Source organism: Plectropomus leopardus, chromosome 15, assembly GCF_008729295.1.
Source record: "Plectropomus leopardus isolate mb chromosome 15, YSFRI_Pleo_2.0, whole genome shotgun sequence".
In the NCBI taxonomy this organism is placed as follows: Eukaryota; Metazoa; Chordata; class Actinopteri; order Perciformes; family Serranidae; genus Plectropomus; species Plectropomus leopardus.
The window spans coordinates 26,382,721-26,406,912 of record NC_056477.1 but is presented as its reverse complement, the minus strand read 5'-3'; the positions used below and the strand labels follow the sequence as shown (position 1 = coordinate 26,406,912).

Below are 24,192 nucleotides of genomic sequence, written 5' to 3'. Positions count from 1 at the left end.
CACAGCCGAGGCTAAAGCTATCAGTGAGGGGAAGGTGAGGGATAAACAGCAGGACGTGTCTCAGCCCATAACCACAGCGAGAGCTATTTAATGATTTCACACAAGTTGGAACGTAGACTTTGAAATGAGTCTGTGTTGCAATAAATAACCAGGTAGTTACAGTGTTGTTGGAATAAACAGGTTGAAATAAAATATTCTTGTTTCCATGCAAGACGAAATAAAATCAAAGAAAATTATTCTTTAAACTGTGATCCTCTGTTGTCATTTTGTGATGTACTGTTGTGTGTATGTAGGTGGACAGAAGCAATAACCATATTTGTGCAAAAGCTCATCAATTGAGAAAAAAGTGTTAAGAGGCTACAGTCACAATTTTTACATTAGCAACGGAGCATGTGACTATTTGTGAAAGGGGTCACTAGCAGTCATAATCCCACGCAAGCATTAATACTTAAAAAAAAATACTTTTAGCATGTTTTGGATGATTCGTTTTACAGCCCACAAATGTATTTGTTTTGATTTAGTGGCATATCTCATCAAGTTCAGCAGCTGTTAATGTTAAACAGCTCTAAAACTCATTTTACACTTTACATGGAATTACATAGACAAAGTTAACAGCTAATGTAAATTAGCGGAGCATTTAGCGGCTAAATAGCCAGAAATTTCCTTCAGGAATTGGTGGAGAATAGAGCTAAAAGGAGAGTGAATATTGGACTGACATTCAGGTGGATGAAAAAACATCTCCAAACGAAAGCTAAAAAGGAATACTCCCTGTCTGCTGGTTATGTAAATAAGCAACTGTCTGCTAACATATTGGCTCCATCAACTGGAAAGTGACGAGTACGTTTTGTTTCTGCTGCCCCCCAGTGGCCAAAACTTTTTATTGCCGGTTTAGAGTTCACTGTGGAGAAATAGGTGCAGGGCTGATACCAGGATTTTAGGAATTCTGTGGTCAGGATTCCCCTATAAACACTCCTACCCTTAGATGATTTTGACCAGATGCTAAAAATGATTTCTTGAAGTTTATTCCTCAATCATATTTTCTGTAAAACATACTTCCCACTTCCCATTAAAGGTCCTATATGTGACATTCAGAGCATTTATATAGCATTGATTGTATTTCATTTGTTATTTACGACATCTATTATCCTGGAAGTGGCGAAATGGCTTCCTGAGCAGAGAATGAGGTCACACTAGCTCTTTGTGTGTGTTGGAATCTGAGCTTCTCTGTTCTTTGTTGTGGTAAACCAGTCCAGCCCAGTCTGCATGTTAGTGCATGTGTGTTTCCCACTGGTTAGCTCAATGCTGCTGCTGCTTTGCACCGCACACGTGGCTGTTTTGCTGCTATCGGGACGGCATAATTGCGAAAAGTGTAGCGCCCACCTTCTGGTTCCTCCCTGGTTCACACTGTTAGCTTTGTCAGCATTGTTGCTGCTGTTCAGCGCTGTGTATGGTGTTAGCATAGTTAGCTGCTAGCTGCTAGATTAGTCACTTCCATGTTGATAACCGTGATAAACTCCCACTCTCTGAATTTATAGAACCCCTTTAATAAAGAAAAAGCAATTTCAATGCCATGAAAACAATTCTTGTGCGGAAAACACTGAACCCTAAATTGTATGTATGAAGAAAACTGCTAGCAAACGTGAAAGTAAACTTCGCAAAGGTTTTGTGAGGGAGGAATTGCATTCAACATGTTTGTAAGACCTTAAGGACACACAAAATACTTTTTTTTTAGAAAAGAAACATTGTCACTTTTTTGTTTACAAGACAACTTGACAGAGAATCCTTAAATGCACTGAGTCTTAAAATACTGGAATCTGCCTATAAAATAGCCACCAAGTTCTTGAACTGTAGAATGTTATTTCCCACGGGAAGCTAACCCCAAATTCCCAAAACAAATACAGCGGACTGCCACGTATGACCTCAGTATCCTAAATGAGAGCTATGAATTGGTGTATTTGCAAGGACTAGGTCTATATTTGATTCATCCATGTGAGACTGTTGACTAGAGGGGCCAAATATCAACCGTGCTCTTTCCTTTTCTGACTTTGACTGACATCAAATTAGATTAATACATCTTCTCACTGTATCACCTAACTATAAATTATCTAAGGTAAAATACTTCAAACAACAACAGACCTAAGAATGTAGAGTAATCTTTACTGTTTTACAGCAAAGTGGATTTTACACCAAGTTTAACCCTTTAACAGACTTTGTAACTGCGCGTTTGACGTTTTTTTTGTGATCAAGCAGCTTCACGAAAAACTTTGCAAAACCCAGTTTCATTTCATACAGATGTTTTTATACGATGTAATTAAGTACTTTGATTATACTTTAATTCTATTCAGTCTTTTGGTATTTTTTCTTACTGGATTCATTATTATTTGTATTTATTTTTATTTCTTTATTATTTTATATTTTTTTGTTTGTGTGTTTACTTTATTTGCTTTTTAAATATTTTTATTACATAACACTGACATTTTTTAAGCATATATTCTATACAGATTTTTAAATATAAATTATTTTATTTGCATCTTTTTATTTTTGTTTATTTATTTTTTTCCTAATAAATTGATGCAACATATTCAACGGTCAATAATTTTGTAAAAATGTTTGCAAAGGTATTTCTTAGTGTGACTGTATAAGGGTTAATTCCTTATTACTTTACCCACCATGAAGTTCCTCTATTTCTAACTGAAAACCACCTCTTCTGTCTTGATGCAACATACCTTCCATGCACACTCATCGTCAGATCAGCTAATGTGACCCATGCATGCGCACAGTAATACCACATTGATTTAACACTTGAGTGCATGTGCAGGCAGGGAGAAAGTGCAGGTCGGCACTATCAGTCAGTTCTGGGCACGATAACAGCGGACATGCAGCCGAGTCACCTGAACCCATATTTACTCTGCTGAGGTGAGAGGTGGAGGCAGCTCCATTAGCGAGCTGGCAGAGCAATGCTTTATGAGGCACACAGTGATAAGTGTGTTTGCATTTCTTTGAGCGAATTTACAGTGTGGAACGATTTCAAGGTTGTGTACTGGAAAATCATGTTTGGTATAATCCATAGTTGGTGGTGCCAGGCAGGTATATCCTGTATGATGGCTGTTAACAATGTGCAGGGCCACAGAGTACCTTTGATCATGTACACACTCTTTCAGTGTGTGTACTGTAAACTTTCAGGGAGTGACATTTTATTGTTGGAGCAATCCTGCAACCCCTCTCTGACCCCTGCTCTCACCCAGTAAGACAGATGTAAGCAACGTATTATTGTGACCAGTGGTGGAAGAAGTAGATCCTTTACTTACGTAAAAGTACTAATACCACACTGTGAAAATACTCTGTTACAAGTAAAAGTCCTGCATTAAAAATGCTACTGATGTACATGCAGTTAAAATATACTTTAAGTACACTGTAAAAATTAACTATTTGTTTTAACTTAAAAAAAGCTCATGTCCAGGCTGCTGTAATCTTTTTTAAGTTGACTGAATTTGAAAAGACAAGTTCAATAATTACAAAATTACCTCAACTTTTCTTTTCATATTCAGTCACTTCAAACTTTAAGGCAGCCCAAACAGTAACTGTTTGAGCTAAAACAGTTTATTTTTTACAGTATATTGAAAAGTAACCACCTTTTTCATTATTATTATTATTAATATTATTTTTTTAATTTTATTTTGTTTTATTGTCTATGGACCTCCATATGAACTTAGTCCTTAATACAATTTTTGAATTGAGTTGAATTAAATCAAACTGAGTTTAAAGTAAAAGTACCCAATGCAGAAAAAAAATTCTTTGTCAATTGTCTAATATTTTCTTTGTTGTGTTTTTTTTTTTAAACAACTCTTTAGCTTTCAGATAAATACAGTAAACGTACCTCTTGAATGCAATGGAGTAAAAGTCTAAAGTGGCCTTAAATAAAATACTAAGGTAAATATCAAAGTACTTTAAATAGCCTATGTACTTAAGCACAGTAGGCTGCTTGGGTAAATGTACTTAAATATGATAATTATTGATACTTGTAGAATACATGTGCAGAGGAAACCTAAAGTACAGAAACCCACTCTCTCTTGTGAAGAGTCCAAAGTCCAACTAGTGTACTTGTGCACTGCAGAACATATCCTCTCTTGATAAACACTTTTGAGTCTTAAAATCATACTTTTTACAAATCAATTTGAAAGAAAAATACAAAACCCGTTGAGATGCAATAACTCATCATTGATCCCAGTGCAAATCAACTCATAAATAGCATTTTTGGTCAAGGTTTTCTTACATCTATCAGACTCAAAAAGCAATTTCCTGAAACTTCCAAGAAAAAGTGGACTTTACACAACTTCTGAAACTTACAGTAGACACGAGATTCATCCTGTGACTTTTTCTCCATAGTTACTTTTTTTTACAGTGTGCAGATCAGTCAAGCGACAGAGACACCTCAGCTTCACCCCCTCCAGGTGGTCACGAGTCCACTCACCGTCCTCGTGAATCCGCGCCACCTTCATCTGGTCGATGATCATCGGCATCTTGTCCCACTGGCACTCGGCCCGGTAGCGCTCCAACTCCGCTTCCAGGCGAACTTGGGTGAAGGAGACCCGGGCTGCCATCGCTGCTCTGTCCCGGTGGTGACTGTATTCCCCGGACACGATGGGAGTAACTGCAGACTAGCAGGAGAAATAAATGTGTAATCTTTGCAGTGCGGAGGGGTGGGGTGAGGGTTACTACAGGAGCAGCAGGTCATCACACATAACATACACACGAGTAAATACTGAAATACACGGTGGTTTATCCTCACTGTGAAAATATGTTTCACAGGGGCGTTTGTAGGATTTGAGGAGACTGGGGGCCCAGCCCGAATCTCAGAGGGGGGGGTTCCAGGGGGATCATCCCCGGGAAAGTTTTTGATGGACAATCTTTATTTTGGTGCTTTTTATATGCACTCTGGCAACTTATTTACCTTTAAAACAGTTGGGTTTTTTTTTTAAAACTTTACTGAATTGTGATGACAAAAGTATTAGTTTTCAGTAATGAGTAATGACTACTTGCCATTAATGAATATGTATGGCTGGAAAAATATTTAAATGTATGTGTTTATGTTAATGTTGGTAGAATAACTTAAGACATTTATTCAAGTTCAATTATGAATGGAATAACAAGTTATTTTATTCTTGGCTGTTAAAAAAATATTATTAAACCTATTCTTTTTCGGAAAAAAAAAATCTACAGATGCGGGGCTATTATTTTGATGTTAGTGTAATTACGGTAAATAATTAATTAATTTGTAGTAAATCTAAAGCAAAACTGAATCTTCATTTTTATTTACAATATTTAAAAAGTAAAGTCATTTTTTCAGCATGAACCCTATTAACTTGCCATTTCTTTACTGCCATCTTGCAGCACTTATTACAGTGCCTGCTATTAACTTATGCATAAATTGTCTGCTCTAGCATTTGGCAATGCATTAGTGACTCCTGTCAGTATTTCTTGAAATGAGTGTGGCATTTTGAGAGGGCTTGATCTGTGGCTGTTAGAAGGAAAATGAAGGGTGTCCTCCTCCCATGTCCTTAATCTATTCCGTTAACACTTTAACTGGATCAGGGAGGGCTTAAACAGTAATGCAAAGAAAGCAGTACTCTTCTGCAGCAGTGTGGATGTCAGTTGAGAGAGGATAGATGTGCATATATTTGTTGTTTTTTTTGTTTTAATAGTGTTCGTTTCATAATGACATCATTGGAAAAAATCAATTTGTAATTGCTTGGCTTGCTCCCTGATCTGTGTTCAGCAGCTCTTAACGGCTAAACCTCCTGGCTCAGATACAAAATAATACATATGTCAGCTATTGCATTGTGACATGTAATTACACTGTAGCAATGATGTAGGATATAAACCAGGCAGAAAAACTATGTTTTGCTACTAAATTGGGAGAAAGGCTGTGAACAAATTAGACAAGGGGAAAATTCACATTAATCCGCCAACAACAAGGGTGTAAATACAGGGGATGACAGGGGTCACTGACTACAGAGGGGGGTTCTGAGAGTCTATTTCAGCTACTTTATGACATAAAAAAAAAAAAAAAAAAAAACCTCAAGCCTCCTGAACAGAGATTTAGTAGCGTCATTTTCTCTCTGGAAACTTGACATCTGCTTGACACAAATCGACGTTTGTCCCCCTTCTCTGTGTGCTCCCCCATACAGCGTGCTCCTGTGCGGTACAGGTCTGACAGCTGAGCGGCGGCTATACTCCCCCCTGCTGACGTCATCAAAGATTCACCTCAAAGGTTTTCTTCTCTTCCAAGATAGTTCATATCGAAAAACACTCCGTCTCCTGGAAACTGACATGCGCACAATGCGCACAAACTACATCCCGAGAATGCGAATATTTTGTCAAAAAATGTAAAAGTTTGAATCAGTAATAGCTAATATACTGATAAGACTTCGCAATTTAAGGGTCTGTTTTTGTTTATTAGGGAAGGCTGGAGTGTGACTTTCTTTTTCTTTTTATGATTTTTATTTTGACCCTCGCCAAAGCTGCAAATATTTTTTTGAGCTCTTCTGAGTGACTGGCTGAAAAACTATGGCCCTCCCTCCACCATGAATTAATTATGGTGGAGGAAGGGTTCAGTCGGGAACAGGTATAACTACAAATGTCGGTGAACACGGTCGTTGGTGCAGGGAAACCTCTCACTTCAGCTATATACTCTTTGATTATTTCAACCAATCATAATGAGCTGTCGTGTCCAAGTGGAGCTACGGCAAGTCGCTTAGTCCATAAAGACTGTGACTGATGATTGCTGCCAGCCAGCTACTGAAACAACAGAACTGTCCACAGAGTCGAGAGAATCTAACGCTATTTTTCAGGTAAGTATCAAACTAGCCTGATAAATATTTGTATAACAGAAGGTCTTGTATGTTTTGTGCATTACATAGGTTATGGTATTTTAACGTGGTTCTGAAACGAAGCTTCATGCTAGCTGATGTTATTACAGCCTTTTTGCGAACGATACATTTCCGTTAACTTCTGCTAAGATAACGTTAGTTATTATGTAATCTCAGGGTACATCAACTGTTAAGCTCCATGTGGTATTTTTTACAGCTATTATATGTCAATATTTAGCCAATTGTTTCAAGTTCGTCTTTTAACGTTACTTGTTGACAAGGTTTCCATATGGATGAATGAATTTGCACAGTTTTGATTTACAGTTATGACTTCACTGATTGTCCGATAAGACAGCTCTCCTTATTAGTATGTAAATATAATGTAGTTAGAATATGACATTTAAAGGGGAAATAGACCTGTAACACTCTGTAAGTTAGAATATACATACGCTATAAGTGAAAACTGTGAGGTAAAACTGAATTAGGGACTGTGCTTTATTTATCAGAGTGTGGCTAGGGTGGACTTTTTATATCATGACCCTCCCTTGAGCTGCAAATATGTAACACTGGACCTTCCTGAGTGACTGCGGAAAATGCACGATCCTCCCTCCAACATTAATAACTATATTTTATAGTTTCTGGCTATAATAAATGGTGTGATTCTGGAGATGTTTTAAAGAAAACATGCCTTTAAAACCTATTTTGGGGTTTTGGGGTCTTGAGAATATTTAACCCTTAAGGACTTTTTGGCACATTATCTGTGCTTTTCATTCTTATTTATTTATTTTATAAATATAATTTTGGATGTGTTCATGCATATGGCAAACATTTTGCAAGACTGTGTATTTTTGTTTAATCTTGGAATTTCCAGCTCAGCTCCCACAATAAGTTTCAAATACATCATGTAAACAAAATTGTTACATTCATACTCATTCATTCATTCATTTTCTGTAACCGCTTGTCCTCGCAAGGGTTGCAGGGGGGCTGGAGCCAATCCCAGCTGTCATCACATTCATAAGCGTGATTGAAACCCTTTCAAACTTGCATTTTTTGATCCTACAGCCATCAAAGCATAAAAAATGCATTGTATTATTTCTGGTTGTCATTCTGGGCTTTTGTCTTGGAATTTGAAAATACATGCTATTTCCACTAATTGCACCATCACAGTCAATGTTGCTGCTAATCATTGACATATCCCAGGTTGTCATCATCAAAAAAATCTTTAAAAATCTACTTTGCGTGTAGTTTATCAAAATTAATTCATTTTTTGTGTTGTTTTTTTTTTTTTCTTAAATCCCAAAACATAGTAGCATCATGACAGAAACCTGGCATTTAAAGGGTTAAAATTCTGAAAATTATTGAATATTTGATATTTATGATTAGCACTGATGTTGGTTTAAAAAAAAACAAAACAAAACTTTAACTTTTTCTTCGCATTTTGTGTGCAGATCCATACGAGTGTGCGTAATACTAAAGCACCCTTAAGGGTTAAAATAAATACAAAAAATTTCAAGGTGAATATCCTCCTCTAAGCCAAATCAAAAACATAACCCCCTCCCGTGTGCTTAAAAAATATTTGAAGTGCCTCCGCTGCACCACCCCTTCCCCTCTCATGAATAACAAACAGTCCCTTACAAACTGGTGAAAAGTAGAAAGCAATATGCATAACCACTTTATATAAACAGGCTACTATACACAGCACAGTCTTTGGTTTAACTTTGTGTGTGTGTGTGTGCGTGTGTGTGTGTGTCCAGCAGAATGAGGAGTAGCAGGTGTAGTCTGCAGTGGGGGGGTCTGCTCCTCCTCCTGTCCTGCTGTCTGCTCTGTGTCCGCTCTCAGGTGGACCCACAGCAGCACCAGCAGCCCCCGCCGCCAGTCGTAGAGAGTGCAGCTCATGTAACCGGCCACGGTCACGGTCGCCTGGACAAAGACATGGTCCAGGACAAAGAGTGAGTGATATCTCCACGTTCAAACATGTTCTCTGCCAGGACTGTAGATGCACAATTCAGGACTCATTTGCACAAAACGGTGAACTTTGAACTCAGCAGCAGTGATCACATACTCTGTAACCACTGGATTTTTTTTTGCTTTTCTTGTGTCTGATAGCCACATCATGGAGCATTTAGAAGGAGTGATAGACAAACCAGAGAAAGACATGTCCCCCCAGGAGCTTCAGCTGCATTATTTCAAGATGCACGATTATGATGGTAATAACCTGCTGGATGGACTGGAGCTCGCCACAGCTATCACACATGTACACAAAGAGGTAGGCGTGTGTGTGTGCGTGTTTGTGTGTGTGTTCTGTTAGGTGTGAACATAATGCCTGTTAAGTACTCGTAACCACTTGTCAATGACTGCTAAAGGATGGAGTAAAGAGGGCATGTGAGGTAATGGCTTTTTATACTCTATATGTTTTAGTAAAAGCAGTCGCTCTTATATTTTGATATTTTTTATCACAAAGATTTGCTTGTACTACCCTTGAAACATGATTATTTTATTTTATTATTTGCACAATGCTGTGTGAACCCATTTGCAACAAGTACAGAAACTCTATACTGGGAATAAATGTGAAAAGAATGCTTTTCCAAAATAAAAATCTAAATTTACAAATATTGGATCTCATTGATATCTGTTGTTACACTTACAAACTGTTTTGTTTTTCACGATCTGGTTTCTGTCTCAGGAGAGAGGAGAGAACAGCCAGCCGATGAAAGAAGAGGACCTCATCACCCTCATCGATGACGTTCTGAAGGACGATGACAAAAATAATGACGGCTACATAGATTATGCAGAGTTTGCCAAATCCCTGGAGTAAGATGTCATCAGAGCGCTGACACTCTTCATGTCCCCAACAACAACAACAACAACAACAACAACAACAACAACAACAACAACAACAACAACAAGGAATCTACAGAGAAGAGAAGGCAAGCCGCCAAACTGTCTACAGAACCACCGGCTAATCTCACAGGTGATCAGTCAGGATTGTTAGTAATTTATGTCCAAGTTTTGGGAAAATGTGTGCTAAAAAAGCTCGAGATATGTCTTTTTAAGTGATGTCCAAGCTTGTAGCTCCAAAACTAATGATGCCAGTGATTAAATAAGCAAAAAACAGCAGAAAAAGAAACAGTTTTTAGTTGGACTCTGGTGTGTGCTCACACTTTGACATCTCTGCCTCACTCTCTGTTTCTGTAGGTTTCTTGAAATCACGCCTGTTTAAAGGGTCATTTCACTCAATATCACTAACAAAGACAGTTTTCATGGTGTCTAACCATAGAAATATACTTATAGTTCTGGTTGATGAGGTTTGAGAGATCTCTGCAGTGACTTCCTCCAAAACGTCTATAAACACAAAAGCCCAATACCTTAATTTGAAAGGAATAATTCAAATACACTGAGGTTAGTAGACTCATCAGCGTAACTTTATGTAATTTTTAGACGAAATAAATTTCAAACTATCTGCATTGCTACTGCTGGGGAAAGTTAGTAGATTAGTTGTAATTTTGTTATTTTTGGGTGAGATGGCCCTTTATACGTGCAGCTCAGTAGTGTGTGCTCTTCTTTTTAAAGGTGCTACACCTAATTCACTGTGTTAGACCGATAGCATCCAAACAGAATGTCATCACTTTAAATGGTACCCAGTTTCCGTTTGAAACTGGTTTCACTCTGTGCAGTGTGCACACTGGACTGGGACTCACACTACTTTACGTGAACACACTGTTTCTGTCTGATACTCGACATAGTGGACCAAATGATTCCTTCTGTGAATCTACTTCATTTGCTGCCTGTGATGAGGATGAGACGAACGGGTCGTTCTCATGACTTCAGAAAGTGGCCTTGACTTGCTCAGATGTACAGTAGCCTGATGTAGTGTGTGTGTGTGTGTGTGTGTGTGTGTGTGTGTGTGTGTGTGTGTGTATACAGTAGAAACCCTGCTGAACTGATGAGGTTGCAGGCCGAAGACAATATTGAATGTTGCCAGCAGAGCCTCTGTGCAGCCGTTGGCACGTTTCCTCCTGAGGTTGTATTCAGCATTGTTTCTATGACAACATGAGCCAATCAGCATCATCTTCACTGTACAGTCTGTGAGCCGGCTGATACTTGACATGAACTTAATGCTACAGAGTGAATGTTAACGCAGCACCGTACTGCTAATTCTTTATCACTGGATAATCTAGATTTACAGCACACTGGTCGATGCTGCTGCCGCTGCGTTGTTTAAAAGCTTCACAGGTTTCCAGTCAATTCTAGTTATAAACCGTTCAATTTAACAAGCGTTTGCTTCAATCATTAGCTGCCTTTCAAACAGACACGGATTAAACATGTCACGTCTGTGTGTGTGTGTGTGTGTGTGTGTGTGTGTGTGTGTGTGTGTGTGTGTGTGTGTGTGTGTGTGTTGACGTTTGTTGAATCCATCTGCGATTCTTTCTAAAGTGTGGATGAAATCTATATTTTTGCCATTCAGTATTGATTCTTCAATCAGTTCAGGTTGTTGATTATATTTAAAAGATAAACCTAAAAGCATAACAGTTGCAACTGTGTTGTCTCTGGAATGTGAAATATTAAAAGCTGTAATCTAGAGACATGTGATGTCTTTTTTTTTTTTTTAAGAAATGGATTGTGTGTGGATTTCATTCACAAAGTCACATTTAGAAGATAAAAAAAGATTATAAATCTTTATTTGTCAGATGTACTGAAAAGTAATTGCATAGATGAACATTGGCCCTTAAATGTGCAAGATAGTGCACAGTACAACACATGCAGTAGATATAAAAACAAAAGCATTTTTTTCCTAAATTGCAGTATAGAAATGTAGGTGCATAGTTAACTCTTTCAAACCTGGATTGACGTCACTTTTCTTGCTTCTCACAATTATTCAAACCTTGAACCCTGAGCAAATTATTTTGATTCCTATTGAAAATATGGTTAAAAAAAAACAAAAAACTAGCAACTAGTTTTGATTTCTATGGAAAATGTGGTATATAAAAAGAAGATCAGCAAATTGCAAGAAATTAGTAGATTTAGAAAATGAACAGAGAACTGTATTTATAACTATTATAATTATATGCTTAAAATGAGTTTTACTGTATTATTTTAATCATTTAAGATTTTTTTTTCAGGTATTTTCCTCTTTTTTTGTTTTTATGCTGTTTTTTTGGTCATTTTCTTATACTTTTTTTAAATCACAGATTTCTTGCTTATTTGTTAGTCCTTTCTTTTTTCATTGCTTATTGCCTTCATCCCATGTTTCTGAACAACGTCAAGCCAATTTGCCCAGGTTTCAAAGGGTTAACTTATAATAGTAGACGAGTATGACCAACCCACAGTGCACTCGCAGTAGCTCTTGCCCCAGCAGTGGCTGTTGAGGAAAGGTTCAAATCAGAATGAATAAGAGTTTGGGCTTGTCAAATGATATTCGGCAATAATTTAAACACCTTTGGAAAACTGGAAGTTCAGCACTCAAAGATCCCACACTATGTATGAAACTGAAGATACTTTTACAGCCAAAATCAAGGCCAGACTTTCTACTTGTAACTAATATGTGTCTGCAGTTTAATCACGATGTTGAAGCTTTGCGTGCTGAGTTTCACACTCAGTTTTCTGCTTTAAATCTGCACTCAGATACACATCAGTCTGTGGAGCCTCGCCGCTGGTATCATTTTTGCACAAAACTGGATTATAATTCTTTTCGGCACATCAATAAATCTGAATTTATTCTCGAGTTCTTTCACTTCAAAAAGGCTGACTTGCAACCACGGCCTAAAGCTTCAGACTCTGTGGGGAAATAAAACTGAAATGAGTTAACTCTGCTTAAATGAGTACGAGCGTGCATGTGAATACAAAACGAGCTGAGAAGGACTGTTCATGATCACTCAATATTCTGCAGCTGAAAACAAAGGAATAAAATCATTTTAATGTATATTTGGCTTTTTTAAACTGGCTTCTGTAACTTCTTAGCTCCAGTGTGAGGCGGGGTCCAGAGGCTGCATGGAGGCCAGGGAGAACATGTTGGAGGTGAGGTTGCTCCTCAGCGGGTTGTACCAGTCGTCGTGCTGCCGCTGGCTGGCTGGTTGTGGTGGGATGCTGGGGCAGGGGCACTGGCCCGCTGGGGCCGAGTGGCGGGAGTACGCCCCAGAGGGCAGCATGGGAGGGAGGCGGGGGATATGAGCCAGAGGTTGGGTGAAGTACTGTCTAGCCATGTTGGGCGGCTGGACGTGCACGCCTCCCAGCAGCGCCCTGTGACCCGGCATCACACCGACTGGGAGAAGTTTCTGTGAGGCGCGCTCCTGCTTCCGCTGTTTGGCCCTTCTGTTCTGAAACCAGACCTGCTGAGACAAGGACAGATAAGGGACAAGTCCAGGTTAGAGACATGTCCAGGTTAGCTGGCCTGCACACAGTGGTACATGTAATACTGACAGTATAATGCATTTCAATAGGGTGGGTTCAGCAAAAGTGGGACATTTAAACATTTATTTTACCACTGAAGCACAACAACACTGCCATGTGTTCAGGGAAAGTGAGCCTTCAAATGAATTAAACCACAAGTATTTTAAATAGCAATGTTTTATCAAAAATGCATGTGTTTGGGAAGTACCAAGCATACGACTGGAAAAATGAGACTTGGATTATATTGCACGTGTGTGAGAGTGTAAATGGATAATTTGATAGAGTTTTGCTGCTCTTTAATGTGGCACCCACTTCAAGTCATCAAGAATTTTCTCAGTTTTTTCAGTCTTTGTTCACTCTGGAGGTTTGCCAGAACAACAAAATGTTCTTCACAAATTCAGCATAACAGGGTGACTAAACAAGCATTTTTGGGTGAAGTATTCCTTTTAGGTGTTAGCCATAGACAGAATAAATAATGGACATATCCACTTGTTTGATTGTCTCCCATTTGAAGCCTTGAGTTTGGCATTTTTACTTTTGCCAAATTGTGTTTTTGGAGCCAGAAGTGACCATTTTTTGGACGAGAGGGTGGAGCTTACCCTAATGCTAGCTGCTATCATGCTTGGCACAGTGCATTTCAAGTCTAGGTTTAATTGTGAAAATGCCAATGCTTTTTTTCACATGTGAAAAACAGCCTTAAAACCCTTGAATAAAAACTTTTTTAACAGAAAAACTGAACATCTGACTCCTTAGAGGGTCTTTTAGTACAACCAAATGCTAAACAAGACTTTCTGGGACAACTAAAATATCATAATAAACTTCTATGAGCTAAAAAACACACTAAATTAAAGACATCTACGGCTACGCCTTTGCCAGCACCTCGCTGGCAAGTGGACTATTGTACTTTATCTAAATGTAATAAAGAAAAAATAAACGGAATCATTCTTCAGTATTGGGAGTCCTCTGGAAACAAATAACAGTTGTATTATAACAACTGAATTAGAGGAGTAGTTTGGTATTATTCCATCAAAATATGAGAGTGACTTCATAAAGCTGCGGCTGCTCGTCATCACTGCTGGAGAGTTTAAGTTGTGGGAGAAACATCCCACCTGTATGCGAGCCTCATTGAGCTTGGTGACGCGAGCCAGCTCCTCTCTGCAGTAGATGTCAGGATACTGGTTTTGTCCAAAGGCCACCTCCAGCTGTTCCAGCTGCTTGTGGCTGAAGGTGGTGCGGTGTCTCCTCCTGGCCGGAGAAGGGTAGACCCTGCCCCGCCTGCCAAGGCTGACACCCACAGAGGTCTCACACAGTGACCCTTTCCTCACCGACTCTCCTATATCTGTTTTCAGGAGGAAGAGAAAGAGTTTGCTGAAAAGACATTAGCGCTTTTGCGGACAGTTCTACAGCTCCTGTTTCTTTAGTTACTTGGCACGATACAAAAAAATGGCCTAAACCTGTAAGGGCGCATTTCACCAATGACTGTCTCAAAAAAGAGGGATTAAGCTGACTGGATGGTTCCCACTGCTGCAGGCAACCTGAGAGCCACAGAGCTTTAGCTGCTAAAGACAAGCTCGTGAGAAAAAGATACCAGAAACTGGAGGATTTGACCAAGATTATAACCACAAAGTGACTAATCTGACAAATTGGTGTGTGGAGCTGACCTTGTCTGTGCACATGGCAGTGAGAGAAGACACAGAGGAGGCTGATTTGATGGGGGGTATTAAAATTGTCCTGTTCCTCCTCACAAATATGTTTATTCTCTTCATTATTTTTTCCAAACCTGGTACTTTGAATACTGTTATCGCAGTAAACATTTCTATTTGGCTGCTAGACTATCATACCAATAGAAAATTATTTTTTTATGGCTAAAAAGTTTCACATTAACCCATTGAAACCTGGGTAAATTGGCTTGATTGCTCTAAAATAATGGAGAATACGGCAATGAGCAATTTAAAAAAATGACCCAGAAATTAAAAAGAATTTTTTAAAAACAAAACAAAATAAAACGAACATACACACCAGAAAATTAACTGAAAATTAAAAACAAGAAAAAATGAAGAAAAAAAAGAAAGGGTTAGTAAAATAAAAAATTAAAAAAAAAAAAAAACAAACAAAAAGACATTAAGACATAAAAACATTAAAAACTGATTTAAAATCATTATAATCCTATTAGACATGAAAAAGATATAATTATGGTATATTTAGATGTAGTTCTCTGGGAATTTTTAATTAGATTTTTTAAAATGATTTTTTAAATCTACTAATTCCTCGAAATTTCTTCCCTCAGTTGATCAGTGCCTTTTTCCCCATTACTTTTTTTCTTAAACAACTCAAACCAATTTGCTCGGGGTCCAAAGGTTTAGATACTTGTGAATGACATGTAAAAGTAGCACAAAAAAGTGATGTCGATCCAGGTTCGAAGGGTATGAGCAGACTCAGAAGGCAACATGTTGTGCCAGTTTCAAAACTGACATTTAATTTAACAAGTTTGATATTAAAGACATTCCATGTGGTTTAAAATCCTCAGAAACAGCTATTAGACCATCACACAGACACAGATACATGAAAGTAACTTAAATAATTATTGAGAAATAATACTAAAAACATGCAAAAACTGGCAAGATTTTTTTAAAAACGTGTTATTGTAGAAGAAAGTACATCATTGCTTGATGATATGATGTACTGATAATAATATACAGATGACAATAAAATTTAAATGTGTTTTTTTGACTCACCTGCAGTGGAGCTGACAGTAGCCATATCAGAGTAAAGCTCTGCACAGTCCTGATGACTCCTCACTGCGTCTCCTGCTACCTTCCCCTGGGCCATACCTGCAGCTCTGCTCACTGACGGGACGATGTGCACACGTCTGAACCCCCACTCAGACACAACTGACCATAAAGTCACATGTCGTGCCCCATGTCCCGCCCTGCTGCTTTACCTTGACCTGTGTGAGTGTCTGTGCCAGGTTAATTAGTGGGACTTCCTACAGTTCTTACATTTTGCAGAACATCTTTCTAAAACACTGCTTTCAGACGATGCTGCGGGTATATGTATAGAAATTCATATATCTGGACAAGTCAGTGAAACATTGGTAGGTGCTGATGATTTCAGCGGCAAACTTCACTGTGTATTCCATAAGGATATTTTTCTGCGTGCTGCTGTAAATGTCACCACCAAATTCTTCTATTTCTCCCTGTAAGATTCAATACAATATGACACAAATTTAAAATTTTTTTTAAAAAAAATAAAAAGAGAAGAAAAAAAAGAAATATAATGAAATAATAAAATAAGCAAGAAATGAAATTGAATAAGATACATAAGTAAAATTAAATTAATAAATAAATAAAATTGCTCCTTGACCTCAAGGGACTGTGTTTGGATGTTTCAGATGTTTATGTTTGCTTTGTTTAATCCATTTTCCATGTAAAAGTGTAATGTCATATATAAAAACATAGACCAAGTCATGATGAATAGCAGCTATTTTAAAGATGGTTTTAGTGTAGACTTTCTCTGTTTTATTATAGAGATATTGATATAGAAATTTTATGTATTCCTTTTTTTATAATTACCAAGGACAAATTTGCATCCCTTTTCTGGTCAACCTTTTAAATTCAGTCAGAAAGAAACAAATAAATAAAAAATGTAAGCTAAAAAACTAAACAAAAACTGAATAGACAAACCTCTGAATGTAAATGCCTGTGTGTGGCATATCTGTCTGCATTTGCACTTACACATGTGTTAAGACGTGTTAGAGAGTGTGGCTCTGTATATATCACATATTAAAGATTTAAATTGTCATTGCATTTTAATTCAGGTGATAAAGGCAAGACAGTGTTTGCGGTCCTGTTACAAAAATAATAACCGTGTGAAAACAGTTTTTTGTATTTTTTAGTAGTGTAGTTTTTTTAACTCATAAATTTCTGCTTTTGCTGTTATATGTTTGTTCACGGCTGGTTTTTGTTGAGCTGCAGCTGCCTGTGTGACCACCAGGTGGCTCTGTGATGTCACTCAGAGATCAACTGAATGACAAAACCTCATAAGACCGGATCCTCATCTGTCCTTTTTTTTTTGGCGGGGGGTGTGAGCGTGGAGACCTCCCAGCTGAGTACACACCCCAGTCTTCCACAAACACAACCCCTCTCAGGTCAGACTCTGCGTTGGGTCCACCGTACCTTGACTGACAGGGCACCCTGTCGGCTGGATTAACTCAGCTGAACTCCCGTGCGACCTCTCAGGACCCCCGGCTGCTATCAGTGGTTCCCATGATGCTAAACTCAGTCCGGGGCCAATACACAGAGGAATGGCCCTCTTGCACCGCGCTGGATACTAGGAAGAGACCCATTAATGTCCCACTCAGCACTGAGTCATGACAGGACATGGAAAGCAGCTCACATAGTTGTAGCGCAGCAGCTGGCCTTTTTATCAGGGCTCAAACAAGACAGTAATTCATCCACCACTATATTTGTATAACAATGCTATTTGCTTCTGTGTGTTTATTTATATCTATATCCATATGGTGGCAGTAACTTGTACTTTAAAAAACTCTTTTAATGTGTGTTGGGCACATGCAGCTTATACAAGGAGGTCAGATCATATTTCTGATTTGATCTAATTTCTAACACTAGGCTGTGTTTGCTTCTAAGTAGCTGCAATCCTTCTTGTGTAACAAATCATCAGCCATTTGACCTGAGCGATACATGCGACTCCCAAGAACCAGTAAATCACAAGTTCAAACGCGGACAGGAGATGTGTCACACTGATACAGTAGATTGTCCAGGAACTTTGCCAGGAAAGTGTTATAGACAAAATGCGGTGATTTAATGGGCCGCTGCAGAGGCAGTCCTGCAGCAGCGTCTCTAACATATGAGTTCTCATGTTGAGATGACAAATGATCCTTGAGATTGAATCAGCTTTACTGTAGATTCCATGAGAAAAATCCCTGGCCTTGTCCTGGCCGCTCTGCATAGCAACGTCTAATTTGATTCCTTGTGACACGTCGTCTGCAAGGGCCAAGTCAGGCCTGTGTGTCCTGGAAGAGCTTCTATCTTTCCAGTACTGTGTGTGTGTGTATCACAACACCCCCACACCCCCCAGCACAGCATACTGTCTGTGTTTTCTGTCTGCAACTCCACTTGTGTTTATCTCCTTAATAAATACCACATACAACTAAAGTCAGTCATTTACCAACCTTGAAATGTAGGATCTTCTCATGCTTTTCTCTCATAACGCTTTGAAGGAGGTTGATTTTATATCATATGAAGTTATCTCATCTCGCTGGGAGATTTTTGCTTGCGTCTTCGAGGAAAAACTAGGTTGGATCAATATATAGAAGTTTTATATCCCCCAAAAAATGAAGACCATATTTTGCAGACACTCCAGACTTCCCGTCTCAAAAAAAGGATGTTACCATATGTCCTCTTCTTCATCCCAGATGTGGGTCCACAGGAATTTGGTTGAAAGCACACAGAGCATAAGATGAACATTTGGCATTACAGTAGTGGAACTGAGGTAAAGTTTTAGATTGGTGGCTGAGTAAAATCAATTTAGTGTTGTAAAGTGGTTCTCCTTTGTGCTGAGCTATATAGCAGCACAGAAGTTTCCCCAGAGAAAAAACCTTGTTGTATAATCAAAGACAGTGATGAGGCTTTTTAAAAATCATCCTGTGTTTGCGGCAAGCCTCCTGTCCCAGAATTTACCTGGTATCACATGTTGCTTTAAAGCTGCCATAATCAATATATAATAATATATCAACACTGACTTACTATTCCATTGTGGCACTTAGCCCTTTGAAACCTGGATTGACATCACCTTTCTTGTTCTGCATTGAGATGCTTTTCACAAGCATTTTAACCTTAAAAACATGTTTAAGTTTGTTTAATTTCTTTTGAAAACGTGAACAAAAGGCAATGAGCAAGATATTGGTCAAATGTGAAGAGAAATTGACCTGAAATTTGTTTATTTTTTAAAGAGAGATAAAGAGAGAATTCATTATATTAAAAAAAATGGGGGGAGGGTGGGGCATTCAAAAACCTACGTTTATGATTATTATCGTTATATGTTTAAAATGATGTTAGAGGAAATATGTACATTATATATTTATATATATATGTTAGCATTTTTTCCCAGGTCATTTCCTTTTTTTATTTTTTAATTTTGTTTTCTACTTTTCTTGTATTGGTAATTTTCAGGTAATTTACTTGTAACTTTTAACAATTTTTTGTATTGGGTGATTTAATGCTAGGTTACACATCGCCTTCTTCCCATGATTTTGAAAGAGATCAAGCCAATTTGCTCAGGTTTCAAAGGGTTAAAGCCACTGAGGGGCTGCACAGACAGGCTACTGACTGACACGCTCTCCTGCTTTATCCGACTACTGTTTGTCTGGTGAAAACAAAGAGTCCAACTTCCTCATGTTGTCTTTGATGCAATTTATTTCACCATTATGATCTTCAATGAAACAGGCAAGCATCCATGAATCTGTGTCCACAAACATCATGCAAAACAATACCAATATGTCAGGCATACATTTGTGTTGATATGACTCAGTGATGTGGTCAAAAACCTGTATGTGGTCCTTCAACTAGCAGCAACTGTCCCTGAACGAGTCTCACTGAACTGATGCAGCCAGGCCACAACAGTGACCCCTACAGGACAGGTTCGTATCCTACATGCATTTTACCAGGAATGGCTCCTATACACACTGAGTCATTTCCCATCATTGAAAGTGTGCAGCCTAATACACCAAAAACCAACAACACGCTCAACAGACAGACGATCCAGAAGATTCCCGCAAGTCTATCTTTCCATCTTTCTATTATTAGGCTGCAGCGGGGGCGAGACGACCTGGAATCTTCTGGATCGTCTGTCTGTTGAGCGTGGTGAGGAAGTGATGAACGGGACAGGGGACAGAGTGATGTGATTTCCTTTCACAGGAATTGCAATAAGTATACAGCAATTGATCTTGCTTTCATCGGCGTCAATGAAACCGTGTCATTACAGAGATCACCAGAGGTCACAGGTTTGATCAATGTTGCAGCCAGTGCGTCCGATAGAAAAGTCATTGACCTGGGAGATGAAAGCTTCCACATTGTTATTCAATCTGCATAAAAATCGGTAAAATGTGAACATAGCAAATTTGTTGGAAAGAACTGTCTCACCCTCTCAGTTTCACTTCCTGTCTTATACATACAAAGACACACACATGCCCACACAATACAGTACACACACTCACACACCCCACATCTCCTACAGTGTACTTGTAAAAAAAAAACATGCAAGTCATATTACACAGGGTGCTCAGTTTCAAGCATCAAACACACACACACACACACACACACATGTGCCCCTGGTGCACACAGGCCTCTGTGTGGTTGTGGCCGTGTCCAGTATGGACACATAGAGGAAATTCTTCCCTCCCAATTTCCCGGGACTGAACTGGGAGTGACTGGTTGGCAGACACACAGCCCCGATGGAAGGAATGTAACTCAACTCCCCCCGCCTCACCCTCAGCACCCCCCTCATCCATCCAGCAGTCTGCTGGCCCAGCTGTGTGTGGACAGAGAGAGAAACATAATGCACCGTAGGGCGAGAAGGACGTCTTTCATCTCTTACCAGAAACTCCTCACAATACTTGTGAATATTCATAATAGTGGAGTCTGGCAAGTGTCCGTTGTGTCAAAGATCCATTTCTGTTCGACATCAGGTCTCTGGGCGTCACTGAGGCGCTAACAGACAGTCCAAAACATATGTTTTTTTTTTTCTTATGCAACTCAGAAAATACTTCCAGTCCCAACAAAACAACAACCAATTGCAACAGAAACACGGAGCAAAAGGGAGCGACACAAGTTGAAGAGTGAAAGCACAGGGAGCAGTAACACAAGGCAAGAAAAGAAACCTCGCAATAAAACCAGAGAAAACAAAAACACAAAAGCCACCACATAATCATTCATAAATCCTAACAGCAACAAACAACAGTGGAAACAGTAACAGAAATAGCATGTCAAACTAATGTTTAAAGCCTAATGTCTTGTTCACTTCATTTTAAAGTTATAAACAATTTGACTTGCAAATGCATCCTCATCCAAGTGGTAATTATGACTGGAAATATAGCTTATACATGAGCTTTAAAAGAGGCGCTAATACCTAAATTTAAAGCTTATTTGGTAAAGAGACACTATTTCTATCAGCACATGACCAGAGCTGTCTTTAGTCTTGAAGTTTGTTGCCTCCAAATTCCTCACAAGCGGCTTCATCACGTTCTCCGTCACGGCTGCCAGAGATGATCCACTGCCATTCGACTTGGTGGCCAATTTCAATTGGGAGCATCTCAGGCTGCTCCCAGACCAGCTCATGTCTCTGCTTATAAATATATACGAATGCCTTTATCTATTCACAAGTAGTATTAAATTAAAGTACCCCTTCAGCCAAGTTTTTTTTTGGGTGGGGGGGGTACAGATGATCCCGGCTGGAGTGGGTGTGATGAGGGGCCCACTTTGGAAAATGTTGCCCCCCCGTTTATAATTTCTAATGGCGGGCCTGCCTCTAGACGTGGACAGTAGGGTCCATGTTGGCGTTACCTAGCAGTGGTGCTCTCACCACTTAACACTTGAACAACAAGCACGATGTGTCCACAGCTTCCCCATATCGTTACTACGAATCACGAGTTACATTTGAACGCAGCATTTACACTGTGATGACGTCACATATTTCAAAATCGTTTTTTCGGCTCCAGGAAAGTTTGACAAATATAAAACCAGCATGGTTCAAAAACACTCTGAATGGTGAGATTCAAATTTGCCCTTGTTTGCAGTTGGAGGGGTCCTGTCAACAGACCACTGGGAAAAATTTGCTGGCAGCTTTCCAGCAAATTTTCGGGTTAACAACACGGAAGTGTCGTAGCTAATCATAACGCGGGATCCGCAAAGGTAAAGCCAGGTGACTGCACGCGCTGGGTAGACGCTGCCTGACACTGTCGGAGTGGATCCGCCGATGAACGGTAAAAATGTAACACGGATTCAACAGTAAAAACACCAAATAATGTTGTCAAAACAAAACGGTAACAGTCTGTACAATGATGTAAACTCGTAGGTGTGTGTAAGAGCCCTGCTCAGAGAAACCCAACCAGACACACGAATTTGGTGAGTCGCGGAAATAAATAAACACATAAATAAATGCTGCGTCACGCGGTGCTAGGCTAACCTAGTGAGTTCAAGTGAATGGACCCAGAGCTAACAAAATGATGCTAACTGACGAACCCTGCATTTAGCCCACTGTTGTAGAGCTCAGCTAAAGCGAAACTGTTCTACAGTTCACCTGAGAAGACTATAAATGTGACATTTGGAGTAATTAATTGTTCAGTGTTTTGTTTGGCTAACAAACAATCTATGTTTTTTTGTTCAGGTATTTTATTTATATTTTATATTTATTTCATTGTTATGACGAGTCTGGTTAAAAAATAAACTGAAGATAACAACATGTGTTAAGTTTACATTGAATAGCTGTAATTCACGTGACACTGTGGTTATGTAGTCTAAAAAAAAGTGTCTACAATGTTAATTTAAAATAGAAATGGAATTTTTCCTGATGCATTCAATTACTGTTCATGTCATTTAAAATATATTGACTGTACAGTTTACATTAATGCATGTTTTGTTGAAGTTAAAGGAATTCACAATTCCTGACAAACCAGAGAGCTTACTGATTTATGAACCCTTGTGGTCATGTCAATAACTGCAGGTCAGGTTTTCTGAGTTGATTTGGAGTTTGATGTTGAGCCAACCCAGACGAGACCTCCAGATCCCTGGACTGAAGAACCGGCAGCCAGATACTGCCAACCTTACTCCTCTTCTGCCACTACGGTAGGACAAGCATCATATACTGCACCAGGCCAGCACCTCACTTACATTCACCTCTCAGCACCACTTGCACAACCCCAAATCCTAGACTGTGAACCCCCTTTTTTCTGTGACTTAGCTCAGATAAGATATTTAAATTCCTTCCTAATATTTGACGCATCTCTGTGCCCATGGAAGAACTGAATCGTAAACATCACTGATCTAAGTGAATGGACTGAGTATAATATTTACTGTGCCTTGGTTACGATGAGTTGTTGTCTAAATGGTGAATAGTGAACTATTTTAAGGTCGAGGCGGGTTGTAAATGTATAATATCGAACTGAGTATTGCTTTAATAGTTCTTCTTAGCTTATGTTGGATCCAAGGAGTGGAGTTTGAAATTTGCAACTACATTTAAAGGGTACCCCCTGAAAGACAGCAAAGTTGTTGCTGAACAGAAACTTAGATATCTTCGAAGAATTATTTTGTACATTAAAGTTTTGTTTGTAATAATTATATTCAATGTCGAGCATGCATAGTACCAGTTCACAGCTCCTTGTCTTGTGTGGTCACTGAATACTGCAAGTTGCCTTTTCTGCCTCCTGTTTGGGTATGTTATCTTCTGATTCTGGTCCAGTGTGAAACATTGTTTATTACTGCAGTACTTTTACTGCCAGCAGTGATAAGAGCTGTGTGCTACAGATGGGTTACTGAAAAACCAGTCAAATTGGAGGTAAAAAAAAGTGGTCTTGAATATTGTTCTGCAGTGGCCTGCAGCTTTGCAGGTGTTTTGCCTACGGGTCACGCTATCCACCATCCCCTCCACCTCCTGCCAAAGCTCATACACTGTACATGTGGCTAGAGCTTTGCATTTTAGAAATGTTATTACAATACATAGAAAACAAACAAATATAGCCTATTAGTGATTTGCAGAAATGTATAATGCTAACAATTCCTTCAGGTATCTGGGCTTTCATTTTTCATCACCTTTGGTTTCACATTACATGTATGCAATATAAGCACAGTGAGGCTAACAAAACACTGATTTGAATAAGACATTTAAGTAACATTACTGCATTTCTTCTTGGCGCCACCCTTAG

At 38.9% G+C, this 24,192-nt stretch overlaps 3 protein-coding genes across 4 annotated transcripts in view; 1 reads left to right on the top strand and 2 right to left on the bottom strand.

Annotated features, from left to right (window-relative positions):
• Nucleotides 1-4,601, bottom strand: part of ttc7a (tetratricopeptide repeat domain 7A) — a 52,133-nt gene extending 47,532 nt beyond the window's left edge. Inside the window, exon 1 of the mRNA XM_042502243.1 lies at nucleotides 4,472-4,601. Within this exon, the coding sequence (XP_042358177.1) occupies nucleotides 4,472-4,601 (130 nt within the window). The remainder of the gene's footprint in view (nucleotides 1-4,471) is intronic.
• Nucleotides 4,602-6,774: 2,173 nt separating this feature from the next.
• On the top strand, nucleotides 6,775-11,450 carry mcfd2 (multiple coagulation factor deficiency 2, ER cargo receptor complex subunit). 2 transcript variants are annotated; one of them, XM_042502119.1, is made up of 4 exons: nucleotides 6,775-6,851; nucleotides 8,627-8,818; nucleotides 8,976-9,135; nucleotides 9,553-11,450. In XM_042502119.1, exons 1-4 carry the CDS (start codon nucleotides 6,778-6,780, stop codon nucleotides 9,682-9,684), a joined length of 558 nt encoding a protein of 185 aa, XP_042358053.1. In that variant the 5' UTR covers nucleotides 6,775-6,777; the 3' UTR covers nucleotides 9,685-11,450. The 2 variants fall into 2 exon arrangements, with proteins under 2 accessions (XP_042358053.1, XP_042358051.1); XM_042502117.1 differs by having other exon boundaries at nucleotides 6,777-6,851; nucleotides 8,624-8,818.
• Nucleotides 11,451-12,090: 640 nt separating this feature from the next.
• On the bottom strand, nucleotides 12,091-16,140 carry prop1 (PROP paired-like homeobox 1). The gene is made up of 3 exons (XM_042502459.1): nucleotides 15,992-16,140; nucleotides 14,366-14,595; nucleotides 12,091-13,195 (listed from the first exon to the last, which is right to left on the bottom strand). Exons 1-3 carry the CDS (start codon nucleotides 16,083-16,085, stop codon nucleotides 12,824-12,826), a joined length of 696 nt encoding a protein of 231 aa, XP_042358393.1. The 5' UTR covers nucleotides 16,086-16,140; the 3' UTR covers nucleotides 12,091-12,823.
• Nucleotides 16,141-24,192: the final 8,052 nt, after the last annotated feature.

Coding starts and splice junctions, on each gene's coding strand:
- mcfd2 (XM_042502117.1), top strand. CDS start 6,778: ATGATTGCTGCCAGCCAGCTACTGAAACAACAGAACTGTCCACAGAGT. Junction 8,819..8,975: donor GACATGGTCCAGGACAAAGA/GTGAGTGATATC, acceptor TGTGTCTGATAG/CCACATCATGGAGCATTTAG. Junction 9,136..9,552: donor TCACACATGTACACAAAGAG/GTAGGCGTGTGT, acceptor TTTCTGTCTCAG/GAGAGAGGAGAGAACAGCCA.
- prop1 (XM_042502459.1), bottom strand. CDS start 16,085: ATGGCCCAGGGGAAGGTAGCAGGAGACGCAGTGAGGAGTCATCAGGAC. Junction 14,596..15,991: donor TACTGTCAGCTCCACTGCAG/GTGAGTCAAAAA, acceptor TCCTGAAAACAG/ATATAGGAGAGTCGGTGAGG. Junction 13,196..14,365: donor TCAATGAGGCTCGCATACAG/GTGGGATGTTTC, acceptor TTGTCTCAGCAG/GTCTGGTTTCAGAACAGAAG.